Source organism: Rhea pennata, chromosome 5, assembly GCF_028389875.1.
Source record: "Rhea pennata isolate bPtePen1 chromosome 5, bPtePen1.pri, whole genome shotgun sequence".
Lineage (NCBI taxonomy): Eukaryota > Metazoa > Chordata > Aves > Rheiformes > Rheidae > Rhea > Rhea pennata.
The window spans coordinates 5,285,554-5,299,177 of record NC_084667.1 but is presented as its reverse complement, the minus strand read 5'-3'; the positions used below and the strand labels follow the sequence as shown (position 1 = coordinate 5,299,177).

The following is a 13,624-nucleotide window of genomic DNA, read 5'->3' as shown; positions in this document are numbered from 1 at the left end:
TGTTACTGTGATATGTATGTTAAACAAGAAAAAGGGAAATATCCTTCCTGATACCACTTACTGCTTGGAAATCTACTGATAGAAGAACAAGAGAAAAAAAAAATCCTCTTCAGTAACAGATTATTTCTTTATTTTTACAAAAATTTGCATACACATGCATATATACATATACATGCAAACACATATACACATATACATACACAAGCATGCATATTGGGAGGGTAGTACTCTTCTGCCACCACTCCCTACCCCCCAATACACATCAATACGAAGTATCATTGTTCTTTCAGAAGGAAAAAAACAAAAAAAACAAAAACACCAAAAAAACATACTCTAAGCATTCAGAGAAAGACGCAGCAAATCCCTCTTACCACAGAGAGCACCAGCACGGCCTTCCAGTGTTACTTGCCATGTAAACGAATCTCCTCGAGTCTTCTCTGTTTCTAGGTCTTTAGGAGATGATGGAAAGATGCACTTCCACAGTAACAGCATTCTTGGCAGATGGTTTTGGACAACTGCAGGACCTTTAAGTATTGAGAGTTGTCATGCCAATGTCAGAATTCATAAAATTAAAATGATCTCCTCTAATTCCTTTTTCTGTGTTCACAAAACCATTACCACTTTGACTTTTGAGTGACCATCAAAACTACAAATTGGCTTTTCAACAAATTTTTATGCTACTTTCCCAGCCTGCTCGTACATAATTTCTCAGTTTGTTACTGCTTTGGTATTCCATTTTCATACACTGCATGCCCACTGATATGCTTAAGAGTATGTCACTCAACCAGCTATAATCTCTGTGTCACTGTGCTTAGACCCAGTAGGTCACTAGCATAAAAGTGGTTTAATAAGCAGTAGTAGTGTTCAGAAAAGCAAACATTTGATATAGATTCATGTACAGGGTGTATTCTCCCTAATAGAGGAAAAACTGATAGGCAGAAGTAATAGCTGAAAATGTGAAAGATGGCTTAAAATATGGTCAATAGTTAAAATTAATTTGTTACTAGTAATTTAGAGATTAGATTCAATAATGTGACTACTAATAAGTATTGGAAAGTTCAGTAACATTTCAAGTGTCTGACACGAGAGGGAAACACATTCTCATTCTTATTTCATATTTAAATTCTCATTTTAATTCTGTATTTAACTAACTGTGGTCCCACCCAGACACTGCTTTTTCAGACATTACTCCCAATAAATTAATAGTAAAATTGAAAGTAATGACATTTTTATTTTACAATTTTTTTTAAAAGATTCTAATTTACATTATTGTTTTAGAATTATTTTGCAGTAGTAAGTCAAATGAAACATCATAAGAATTAAAATCAGAGGCAGAACACAAAACAGTTTATTTTAATTTAAGTAAAAAATTGTAGAAATCTATTACCTAATGTCATGAGGGCAGCTATCAACAGCCATCCTGCCTGCGTTCGCTGGAGTGAAATGCGACTGTTCTGAGAAGCAGAACGCAACAAATCCTCTGCTACTGTCATGATTACCTTTAAAGTTAAAATGAACGAACAAACAAACAAGCGAAGAGCATCAGTATCTTAATAACTACCTACGGGAATCAAACACAGCTTAAAAGGAAAATGATTCAGTCCTTGGCTGCTTCCAGACTAACTTATTCACAAATGCCCGCCATACCCGTGTTTCAATGAAAAATGTCAGGCTTTCAGCACCTTAACCACCACACAGCTAACAGATCTTCTGAGAAGACCCAAATGCCTTCTTGAGCAGACGGGACACAAGTTTTGCAACAGCTTGGCATGGTTTAGAAGGAAGAAACCTAAATGCTATCTCAAACCCACCCCTTATTCTCAGCAAATCACTTCTCAGTCAGAAGATTTGAACTTAATATAGAATAAGGGACTATAGTGGAGGAGGTAAACGTCCTTGAGCTCTTTTTTCCAAAATAACACAATTACACATAAGCAACACTGGGGAAAAAAATAATAAAAAAGCATAAGAACTGCTACCCCACAGGATAAGTTCTGTGTACAGGCTGATAATCCCTTTATTCTCCAGCAAAGACAACTGTGTTCTCTAATGCCTTCCCTCTTGCATGCTGAGCAGTTTCCAAATCCTAAGGGTCAAATGTTCCTCTGAGGAGCTCACAACTCAAGGACAAATCAAATGGACAGTAAGTGAAAAGTAATTAAGAAGTCTATTATACAGAAGTCAGCATACACAGACCAAGGCCTTCCGAAGGTGTTTAAAATTTCACAGTCCTGCAAGCTGAGCTTATTGAAAATCATACAACACAAGTAAAAAGTATGAAACTGTGACAAACAGAAACATGTGATCAAGAATTTGATAAGGCACACAGGGTGTCACTAGGAGAGACTGACTCTCATTCTCAGTAAGGACAAAGTCAGGCAAAGTTCATGAAAACAGTCCAGAGAACACCCATTAGAAATCTAACGAGGTGAGCAAATGAAACCTGTTTTCCCTGGAAGCTACAGATAATGAGGCAGCACTGGTAGAACTGGAAAAGAAATAAAACCTTTGCATTTTGGAAGAGCTGGGGAGGTATAAATTTGCTGGCTGCGAGTGCAAAAAGGTAAAAGCATCTGTTTTCCTGGTCTGTGGCATCACAGGTAGGGACTGAACATGTTTTCCAGTCAAAGAAAGGAATAAAAGTGTTTCCAAAAGTACTTTCTCCACCGTTGCTACCACAAGCCAGCAAAAAGCTATTTATAAACATTCAGCCTCAAGTAGAGAGCAGAATTGTATCTATCCTATTCACTTTTCCTGAAATGTTTCCTCTCCTTCCCAAGCAGACAAGATTTTTTACTTCTTTATGTAACACGCCTGCCACAACTACCTTCCCAGCTTCAACTCATGGGAGAACACACTCAGTGCACAAACAGTATGTTCATCTGTTGCCAGGACACTCCGTCACAGTATCTTGTTACTGGTTATCTTAATTACCAGTTACTTGTTAATGGTTATCTTAATTAATCATAGAATCATAGAAATCAGTAAGGTTGGAAGGGACCTCTGGAGATCATCTAGTCCAACCTCCCTGCTCAAGCAGGGTCACCTAGAGCATGTTAGACAGGGTTGCATCCACGCGGGCCTTGAAGATCTCCAGAGAAGGAGACTCCACAACCTCTCTGGCCAACCTGGTCCAGGGCTCCGTCACTCTCACAGGGAAGAAATTCCCCCTCACGGACAGGCAGAACTTCCTGTGCTTCAATTTCTGCCCGTTGCCTCTTGTCCTGTCACATGGGGCAACTGAAAAGAGTTTGTCCCCGTCCCCTTGACACCCTCCCTTCAGGTACTTGTCCACATTGATCAGATCCCCCCTCAGTCTTCTCTTCCCCAGGCTGAAGAGGCTCAGCTCTCGCAGCCGTTCCTCACAGGGCAGGTGCTCCAGCCCTCGGATCATCTTTGTAGCCCTACGCTGGACTCTCTGCAGTAGCTCCATGTCTGTCTTGTACTGGGGAGCCCAGGACTGGACGCAGTACTCGAGATGAGGCCTCCCCAGGGCTGAGTAGTAGAGGGGCAGGATCACCTCCCTCAGCCTGCTGGAAACAACCGGTTATCTTATTACTCTTATTTAATTCCTAACCATGGTCCCAATTTACACAGGATAAGTACCAGGGAACAGATACTACCCTTACAAAAGAGTTTTTCAATAGCATTTGCCATATTTAATCCTATTTCATTGTCCCCAAGCAGAAGGCTATCTTCCTCTCACATCATAACAAGAAATTCAGAATTACAAGGTAGCAATGACTAATTTCAGCATTAGTCTAGGGTGGCCCCAGGAATTCCTGTGGGATACTAGGCAAGTAACTTAGCTTCTTTATCCCTTGTCAGTGGTAAAAAGAGCTCATAATTTTTACAAGAATATATGTGGCAAAGTTAAAAGTGCTTTGATTTCATTTTATGCCTCTAAGGGGGGAAAGAAAGACAGACAGACAGACAGACAGACAGACAGAAAAGATACCTTGAATACCTTGAGACCAAAAAGAGTGAGAGAGTTAAAAGGTATTTTTTATCCTCATTTTAAGATAAGCTCTATCAATCTTCCTGACAGTCTCTATGCCACAAATAGTATGATTCAACAAACAAGTTAGAGGGGTAAGCTAAGGCATGGATTAGTACTATTTTAGCTTCTTCACAATAACTGCATACATGCCTACTATTAGGTGCTAAAAGCAAGGTAACAATTTGTGCTTGTTACCTAGCATTTACATGGATGAACATACTTCATATATGCCAAAATGTATTTCTTGTATCTTTCATTATGTCCAATTACCAAAACAAACTGATTATACATGAATATTACAAATGACAAGTGTGATTATCAGCAACATTATTAAAAAGCCTCACTATAGACAGTATCTTTCTATAATTCATTTGCACACTTACAAAACTGCACGAGCTGTTAATAGACTGAAAATACTGGCTTCCCCAATTCCATAACGCTATCAGGTACCTACAAATTAAGAAATTTATTTTGATGGATTTTTGATAGATAAAAATTATGATGGTAAGATATTTGATTCTAAAATTAAAACAGTATCTTTGTTAAATTATACTACTAAAAATTACTAACAGCTTGGTATATTCAAATTACCTGATAAACAAACATCCTAGAAAGGGATTCATTTAATGATTTTTGATAGTTCTTCTATATACTAGTACTTATAACTTGGTTTTGAAGGATTTTTTTAAAGCTGAAATATTAGCACTAGTACTGAATGATGAATATATATACATATATTAATTATTTTATTTCTTTGAATAGGTCCAACTTGAACCTGCAACTCTAACCACTCTCTCACAAAGGAAAATGCATTAACATAATACGGCTTCTGCCCAGGTCACCACTGTCCAGATTTGATACTTTTTTCAAGACTGCTTTATTTAGCACTGGTTTCTTTCAGTTCCTCCAAAGAGGAGGCAGTCTGGAATCTGGCAGTGTTCCTAGGAGAGAATGGAAAAGAGCTTTTGTAAACTCTTCTGTTCTCCCTCACAAAAACTTAGTGCAGAATATAATGTTTCTCACACCACTTGCCTCTGCCCTCCCATGCCTTCCACAGGCCCTATTTCATCCTATTCTGCTCCTCTAAAAGAAATCTTTGTTGAGAACTATGTTTTCCTGTTAAACAGCATACTTTATGCTTAGACATAAAGTATCTGAATGGCAATTTTTATCTACACAACTGCATAAGCCATAAATTTCATTTCGTTCTCTTCCCTTGGTCTGGTGATTAAACAGATAAAGTTTTTAAAATCTAAAAAAATTGCTTCTTCCTTTATTGCTAAAAGTCATTTCATCAGCAGTTGGGATTTTGAATGTTGAGAACGATAAATAGCAGTGTATGTTCATAACTGCTATGTAACTGTTAGTATTCAACAATTCAACACTGAAAGGATGGGCTAGAATCACTGCAAGGGCAGTATTCATTCAGTGGATTTGTGGTTAAATGAGTTTCCTTCCAGGAAACTTACATTTCTAATGTCCTAGCATGAAATAGACCTGTATACGTGTCTCCAATTATTCTCATAAAAGAAAGATCTTTTCATTTGCCAAACCTAATACATTTCAGGTGTATTACAGTCTAGCCTTTTCTTACCATTAACATTGATGTGAATGTCACAGGAAATATACTGGCATGCTGACATTTCTTTCTAAGCCAAGGAGAAACAGGGCCAGAATTACAGAAGCTTTACTTTTGCTGGAAAGAATTTGCAATTCTGAAGAATATAACTCTTCAAGAAATTTACTCTACAAATAAATCCTTTTTTTAGATGATTCAATTCAAGCCCTCATAGTTCCTTAGAACTGACTTCTATCACAAAACAGGGTAGCAATACCTAACAAATGTCTCCATTAGAAAAAGGTAGCAGACTGAGTGGTTATCAGAGCTATTAACGGTGTACAACTTATTCTGAGAAATTCACATTCCTGTCAAGTTACATTGAGACACATCTGAGGAAAAAAAAAATTTACTTACCTCAGTTACGATATGCATGTAAAACCCCTTCTCATGATAAGAAAACATCAAATATGTACACTGGAGAACACTAGTTTTATAATCATGTGATAAAGAATACATACAATTACTATTGCAAAAATCATCAAAGAACTGCCCATAAGTAAAATATTAGAACCATACCTTCCCTTTTCCATGTGGAATTCCTAAAGGACACTGTTTTACTGCACCCAGCAAAGCAGCAACAGCAAAACTATAACCGGTCACTGCTTCTGGGGAGGATTTCAGTACATTAAGACGTTCAATGCAGCGATCCAGAAGTAGGGACACATAGGATGGCAGTGCTATCGCAATACAGCGCAAACACCAAGCTGCTGTTAGTCTAACTGAAATGCTGGGATGAAGAATGACAGAAATGACAGCTTCCAGGATTCCTGAAAAATAAGTAAATAAACACACTTAAGGAGGAGGCAAAGGAGACGATTCTTGAAAAGAAGAAACAAGCAAAAGTGTACATGGAGGAATGGTAAACATACCGCTATGTAATTCCTGTGCTTCTCTTTAAAAAGTGCTATTGTTTTTTATTGTGAAGTATTTCCTCATATACTGGAAATACTTCACAACTTTTTAAAAAAGGTTACCCTAAGTGAAAAGTAGTAGTATGAAGCAAACATAAAATATCACGCATAGGAAACATCTATAAGTATATCCAAGGAAGCAGAAATCCATGCAGCGGAAACAGATGTCAACTTTAACCAACTAGCTTTCAAGGCTGGAGGTATGATACATACGAATGCATTTGCATTAAAGCAAAAAAAAAAAAAAAATCTCACTGCAGTTAAATGAAAACAGTAAAGGTAGATGAAGATACTGAGCTTGATCAAATTGATTTATTGTAAACAATACAGAGGGGGGTGGATTCAGTTTAAATACAGTCTTTAGTGAGGTAAATTTGATACTCATCACCAAAAGAACCTCCCAAAACAAAACAAAACAAGAACCAATTCAGAGTACGTACCTGTACTGGAATCTTGTAGTAACGGTGCTGCTGTAGTTCCCAAGCCATGGATGAGACTTCCAAGTTCTTGCAGTGTACACACAAGTACATGCTGACTTGCTGTTATATCTGTTGTAGTAATTCGTGTTTCCAAGTTACTGTCACTCATTGCAGCATCTGGTAATGCAATATAGGAAAATTCCTATGAAATCATTGCCAAAATAAAACAGATTGGTGGAAGGATTTTGCTACAGTACATTATCTACATTACCAAATGAGCTTTTACCACTGCCATTTTTTCCACTGATCAAATAGTTTGATAAAGGTTTACTTTCACTGAGACAAGTACATTTTTATCACTGAAATGGATATTGTAGTAATTTCTGTGAGGGCAGGTGGGTAGAAAAATACAAACTACCATATTGCTTATTTGACAGATGACAGGGTATGGTGGGTACAAAGCAGCATGCTATTTTCCACATCACCAATATGACTTGAAAAGGTCATATTTTTTCAGAATTTACTAGTTTGTGTTGGAAAGAGAAAGATAGCAGGAGGGGGGAAAAGAAGGAAGAAAGCAGGAAGAGAGGGAGAGACTGGGAGGGAGAAAATCCATTTCTGTGCAAGTCTACCTTTTGAAATATGAATTACTACCAGTTTAGATTCCTAGATATTTAACCAAGATACAACATACAGCTTGTACCAGGGAGGAAGAGGTTATGCCTAGCATTCTCTCTTTTTCCCTACATGGCTGATGCTAGGAGAGGAGCAGTTTGTACAGAAGCTGTGTACAGGACTTTATGCTATAAATGATCTTTTTTCTCCAGGAGAAATGCTTGGTCTGTCAGCTAGGAACAAATTCTTCCTTTTTGAACCATCAGTAGTGTCAGTTGCACCGAACGGGAAGGCAAAATCTGGCTAGTCACGTATCAACTACTGATTTAACTTACTTTATAATACTATATGTTTTATTACTGCCTGTATTTATTTTATTATACTTACTATTTTATTTATCATTTATTGAAATGATGTTGCTTGGAAAGAACTTATTTTTTTTAAAAAAAAAAAGTTTACATACGTGTCTGTATGGGTGTGCACAAACAGACACACAAATCAATAACCAGCCTGAATTAAAAACAAAGCACCCAACAGAAGCCCTCTACATTATTATGGTAATAAATCAGCACTAGATTTTCTATTCCTGCAGTCTCTGAATTAGGAAGTTGGACAAACAATCACTTAAATAAAGAAAAACAGAAGCCTGAACAGATAATCTTGTTAGACCCATACCCACAACTTTCTTCAATTTCCAGATGGCCTGACAAATCTCCTTGGCAGCTGCAATTTGAGCTTTTTCCCCAAGAAGGCCTCCTACTGTAGCTCGAAGGATAAATGAAACACAGCCGCGACAGCAGATAGCATCCGTCTGAGTCTGAATAGCCTTAGGGTGAGACTGAGACACGAGATCTAGAATATGGGAAAGGAAGGCAGAGAAGTTCCTTTCAAGCCATTGTCCTCCTAACGTGGAGACAAATACCACATATGCCTGAAAGAGATTTGAAAAGAAGTCATATTTTAGAGTAATACCACCTGAAAAACCACTACCAGCTATCCTTTGTACATACATTTTGATCCCCACACTTTGCCACTACTAGAATGTCATTAAACTGAGATCATTTATACATTTATACATCCATATATCATGCATGTTCTCAGTTTCAGGTAGTTGCATTTTATTTTTGCCTATTTAAATCATTTAAATGAGTACAAATTAAAACTGCTCTAGTAATATTGCAGCTCGGTTTGACTGTAAGTTAATTTAGGCTGCTTGCCTATTTTACTTCATTTCAGAGTGTGAGAAATGGCAGTTCACCCCGCACAGGCACTTGTTATGTAAAACATTGTGTTTGGTTTCACTGAACAACAGCTTCCAGCTATTTAACATTCTGGACACAACCCCCAAATTTAATGTATGAATGCATTTTAAGAACTACTATGCTACAAAAGTATAACACACAACCCTGAGAGAATTTTGTTATTATAGGCTTTGATTTAAGGAATATTTGCAGACGCACGCACTGTTCTTTATTTCAGTGAATTTTAATTGTTTGCCTTGCAATGAAGGTACCATAAAAAGACTATGGATATCACAAAGAGAAAGAATGCAGAGCCATTTTACAAACCTAATCACCACAAGACCATTTATTTTTCCACTCCCTTACAAACGTCTTCCATGTGTTGGATTCTGCTTTTAATGAATAGATTTGCTATCATAAAGAGAAGTGAATACAATAAAGTAAGACTATGCAAATTAACAGACAAAATTCTTCGTAAGAAAGTTCACATTCACTACCACCATCAAACTTCAGTATTTACCCAATGTGTTCTTTCCCCTTGTCTAATATCAACAACTAAATTATTCAAGTAAAAAGAGGTGAAGCACTGTAGTTCTCTTTTTCCCCTCTCAGATTTCCCAGCAAAATACTTGTGGATGGAGAAAAAAGAACTCAACTTCCAGATATACAAAAAAGCCAGCAGTTGGATAAAACAACTTTTTTCTTCGGTAACTTAATAGCTCTTGACAAATATTACCTAGACTTCATAATGTACCAGTACATTACCTTCATTTTACAGATTTGAAAATGGAAGAATTTAACAGGATAGACTTACAAAGAGTCACACTTCTATGGCTAGTTAAAGTAATTTAATTACTCTGATATTTGTTTTCAGAACTAACTTTATTAGTTTTAATCAGTTTAAAAACTGAAAAAAAAAGTTTTTTAAACACCAGTTCCTAACTTGTAAACTCTCAGAACATAATAATTACATTGATACAGAAATCTTTGCTTTGGTTGAAGCCTATGGATTATTCTGCATATAATATTATGCACGTATATTTACTCTACTATACAAGACTTTAATCATGCAACTCAGAGTAGCAAATATTACACAAAAATCAGTTTTGAATATCTTCTTAAGAAGGCAGGTTTCACAGCCTCTTGCAGCAATTTTTCCAATGTTTGATTACTCTCACTTATAAAGTTTTTCCTAATATTTATGTTACGGCCTGTGTCCATTGCCTCTTGTATTACCATGCACTTCCAGCAGGAGTGTACCTCCATCTTCTCTATATACTCTCATTAGCTAGTTGAAGACAGCAGATAAGACCTGTAATCTTTGCTTCTTAAAGCTGAACAAACTCTTAGGGGTCCTCTCACTCTCTCCCTATCCATCATGTATTCTACTCCCCTAGTCATCTTGGAGATCCTCCACTGTACTAGCTTCAACATATGAGTGTCCTTGAGAAGCCCAAAATTGGGCACAGTACTCCAGATGGTTTCACTAGTGCTGAATAAAGAGGAATAATCACTTTCCCTTCACATTCTGGCTACATCTTCAACTATATCTTAAACATGGCTGAATGCAGATCAAATATAAATTCTTCCATATTTAAAAAGTCATCTTCATTACTTTTCTGAATTTTTAATTTATAACAACCTGTAATTTACGTAATAATTAACATATTTTATAAATGCAAGTGCTTTTTTTTTTTTTTTTTTTTTTTTTAAAAAAAAAACTTACAGGCATGATATCTGCAGAATTCCTCAAGAATTTGCTTGTAAACCCATCACACTGCTTTAACTGTGATGGTAAAAGTTGGAGTGTACAAATCCTCTAGCACAGGTGCTATAATATCAACTACTCCATCAACTATACCTCATACACCAAAAAGGAGACAACCCCAAACCAGTAACAAATAATCAAAATGCTTAACTGAATTACCCATTCTTGAAAAAACAACAAAACTGCTCTGTGTACAAGACTCTAGGACACTGGCATGCATTTTCTTGGCAAATAGCTGCCAAGACATTATTGCTCCCAGCTGTTCTGCTTTTCTGCCAGAAAACTCCCACTTAGCATCAGCCAAAGACAGAAGACAATGTGTGAGCACCTTTTGGCTGTTTCAGTGCAAGGTCTAGCAACTTAAATCAGTAGCTCAAGCTAATTCACAGAATTTTTGCACTGCAGAAGTTGAAATTCACTCAAGCATTCCCTTATTGGCAACAGGGAGGTATTAAATAGCTGTGGGGATGGTAACATATTATCACAATTGTTTGATACATAAATGTTCATCATCGCTTTTTTTCTTGATTCATGGCTTTAATATTTTAATAACTAGGTTTTAACATGTAAATTTTGTTTAAGATGACACTTACAAATTTTTCAGATAAAGTCGGATTGATGTTTTGCTGTATTGCTTTTATCAGTGTGCACTATATAGTCTGACTTCACTATTTCTCAGTTAAAAATATTCTATCCTTTACTGTTCATCCTGGAACACAGCAAAAACAGTTAGCAAACATTTTTTTTTTTTTAACTAAATTCTGTTTCCTTTATTTTTCAAGCAGTTCAAGCAGAAGAACCATTCTTTTCCCTATATATAAAAAAAATTGATTCCAAGTTCAAAGAATTCTCGTAATTCTTGTAGTTTCCCAGTTACAAAATATTCTCAAATATTTTGAGAACTAATTTATGAGTTATTTGCAATTTATATTACTAGAAGCTTTCATAGGCAATACATATTTCATCTGGACAATTTCAAACTATTAGATAAAACAAGCAACATCAGATTTTTTTTTTTTTTTTTTTACAGTATACCTCGAGATGAAAATCCTTATTATAACTCATGTTATCACAGAAAAGAAAGAGGGTGAAAAAATAGAAATATGGAAAGCAAAATAGTTATTATAGGAATGTTTGGCAATCTTAAAAAAAAATCACAAATAATGTAATCCAAACCTGGGTGACTCCAACTCTAACATCTCTGCTGACTGAACTAGTCCCTTTCAGCATATCACCACTGGCTCGTAGAAATCCACAACTTCCACGTAAAAATCCAGTTCCTAATAGATCCATGGCATCTTCTAGAGAGATTCTGCGAAAATTTTGCCTGGTGGATGCTAAGAATAGGCACATATGTTTAGAAGAATATGTCTGAAATACTTTTTGTATTTTAGAATGAAAGATTCAACTCTAATCATTCTAAAAAAACAACTTGCACAAATTCAGTAGCATAGCCAAATCAAAATATTGTTAAAGCATCATTTCTTAACTGAAACTAAGAGGTTTTAGGATCCAATGCTCCTGTGAACCAGAACAATGTACTGATGTTTTTCTGTTTCAGCTATAAATAATCACCTAACCATCATCTGATGTGTGTGATTATATATTCTCCCTCAGTATTTATCACCATCTTTGCTTCTGCAAACAGTTTGTACGGCCTACTCCTACTCCACTGCAATAAAGCTTTGCTTGCACACTACAATTTGTGAAAGCCCCATTCCACCTTACCACTAAAGAATACCAATTCCAAACTAAACCTAGGGATAATTACTTTTACTCTATGCTTAACCAACTCCCTACATCCTTACCTAAAAGCTAATCAGAGGTAATCAGTTGACTCTGGATTTTTCCTTCCCAGTGCCCTGTCAGTATGTCCCCAATACCCTATACTCCTCCAGAAGTTTATAACTCTTTCTCTCTTACTTTCCCCAGAGCCCTGATCCAAGCTATCTCACATGAGCCAGCAAATCTGCACCCTAGGAAAAGGAAAGTGCAGCTCTATCTGGGGTGTTATTGAAGCCACCGCAAAGTACCCTTTCTCCCTCTATAACTTCAGTTGCTGATGTAAAAGAATGGAGAGAAAGAAGAAGGAAATGGGGAAATGAAAAGACGAAAGTTCACATGGAACTTTTCTATAGTTTTTTATTCACTACCATATGGTGCCAGCTGGGTGCAGCCCTCAATTTGAAAATTACTCATCTAGGATTGAGCAGCACCCCTAATGCACAAGGGCAACGCTACCACAGATTCTAAGATCTTTTAGAACTAATACATTATTTTTAGCAGCAGCAGCTCTTCTTCATCAGATAAGGTCATAGCAACAAGTTCTCTTAGGAACAAAAGCATCTCACTTTACTATCAAATTAGCTCTCCACAATGGTGAGAAAAATAAAATGTTTACAAGTGTCTACATAAGTTATGTAGTTCTAGTTTCTATTTTGTTGTTTCATTTCCTGATTAAAGTTTGTTTAAAACATACGCCGGGACACGGGTGTGCAAAATCTGCTTCATGGCTGCAGCATGTGCAAACTAAGTGACCTAAAATTTTCATTACTGTTTACTTTCTCTTTCAAGTATGGAATGAAGAGAAGAATGAGAGAATTTAAGACGATTTTGTCAAAAGAGAGAAAAAAAAAAAAAAGAAAGACACTCAACAGGTGATTAGATAAAGAGCAGAAACGTTAGGACTACCTATTCTTTATGTATTGCTCCTCCACTTCTCCCCCAGCACTTTCTACTCTTCATTTATCTTCTGTCTCACTTAGCTCTAACTTGCTCCTGATCTAGTGTTTCCTCCACTAAAAATACTCAGTTAAAGTGTTATGAGCTTTTTCTATTACTAAGGTGCTAAGATAAGGTCATATAACTGTACTATTTACCAGGATTAAAGGGAAATACTGAGTTTATGAAGAAGCTAGTTTTATTTTTTCATTTTTAATGGAAAAAAAGACAAGGGCTGATTGTTTTTTCTGACACAATAATTTTCTTCAAAGGATTGATAGAAAAATATTTTCTGACACAATAATTCTCTTCAAAGGATTGATAGAAA

The 13,624-nt window shown here is 36.3% G+C and overlaps 1 protein-coding gene across 9 annotated transcripts in view; it reads right to left on the bottom strand.

Moving 5' to 3' along the window:
- Positions 1 to 13,624, bottom strand: part of HEATR5A (HEAT repeat containing 5A) — a 71,573-nt gene that overhangs the window by 41,091 nt on the left and 16,858 nt on the right. For all 9 annotated transcript variants that reach the window (XM_062577906.1, XM_062577910.1, XM_062577911.1 and 6 more), the window contains 6 exons: positions 11,752 to 11,912; positions 8,242 to 8,497; positions 6,973 to 7,128; positions 6,138 to 6,388; positions 1,388 to 1,499; positions 372 to 524 (listed from right to left, as the gene is read on the bottom strand). In XM_062577906.1, the coding sequence (XP_062433890.1) occupies positions 372 to 524; positions 1,388 to 1,499; positions 6,138 to 6,388; positions 6,973 to 7,128; positions 8,242 to 8,497; positions 11,752 to 11,912 (1,089 nt within the window). The remainder of the gene's footprint in view (positions 1 to 371; positions 525 to 1,387; positions 1,500 to 6,137; positions 6,389 to 6,972; positions 7,129 to 8,241; positions 8,498 to 11,751; positions 11,913 to 13,624) is intronic.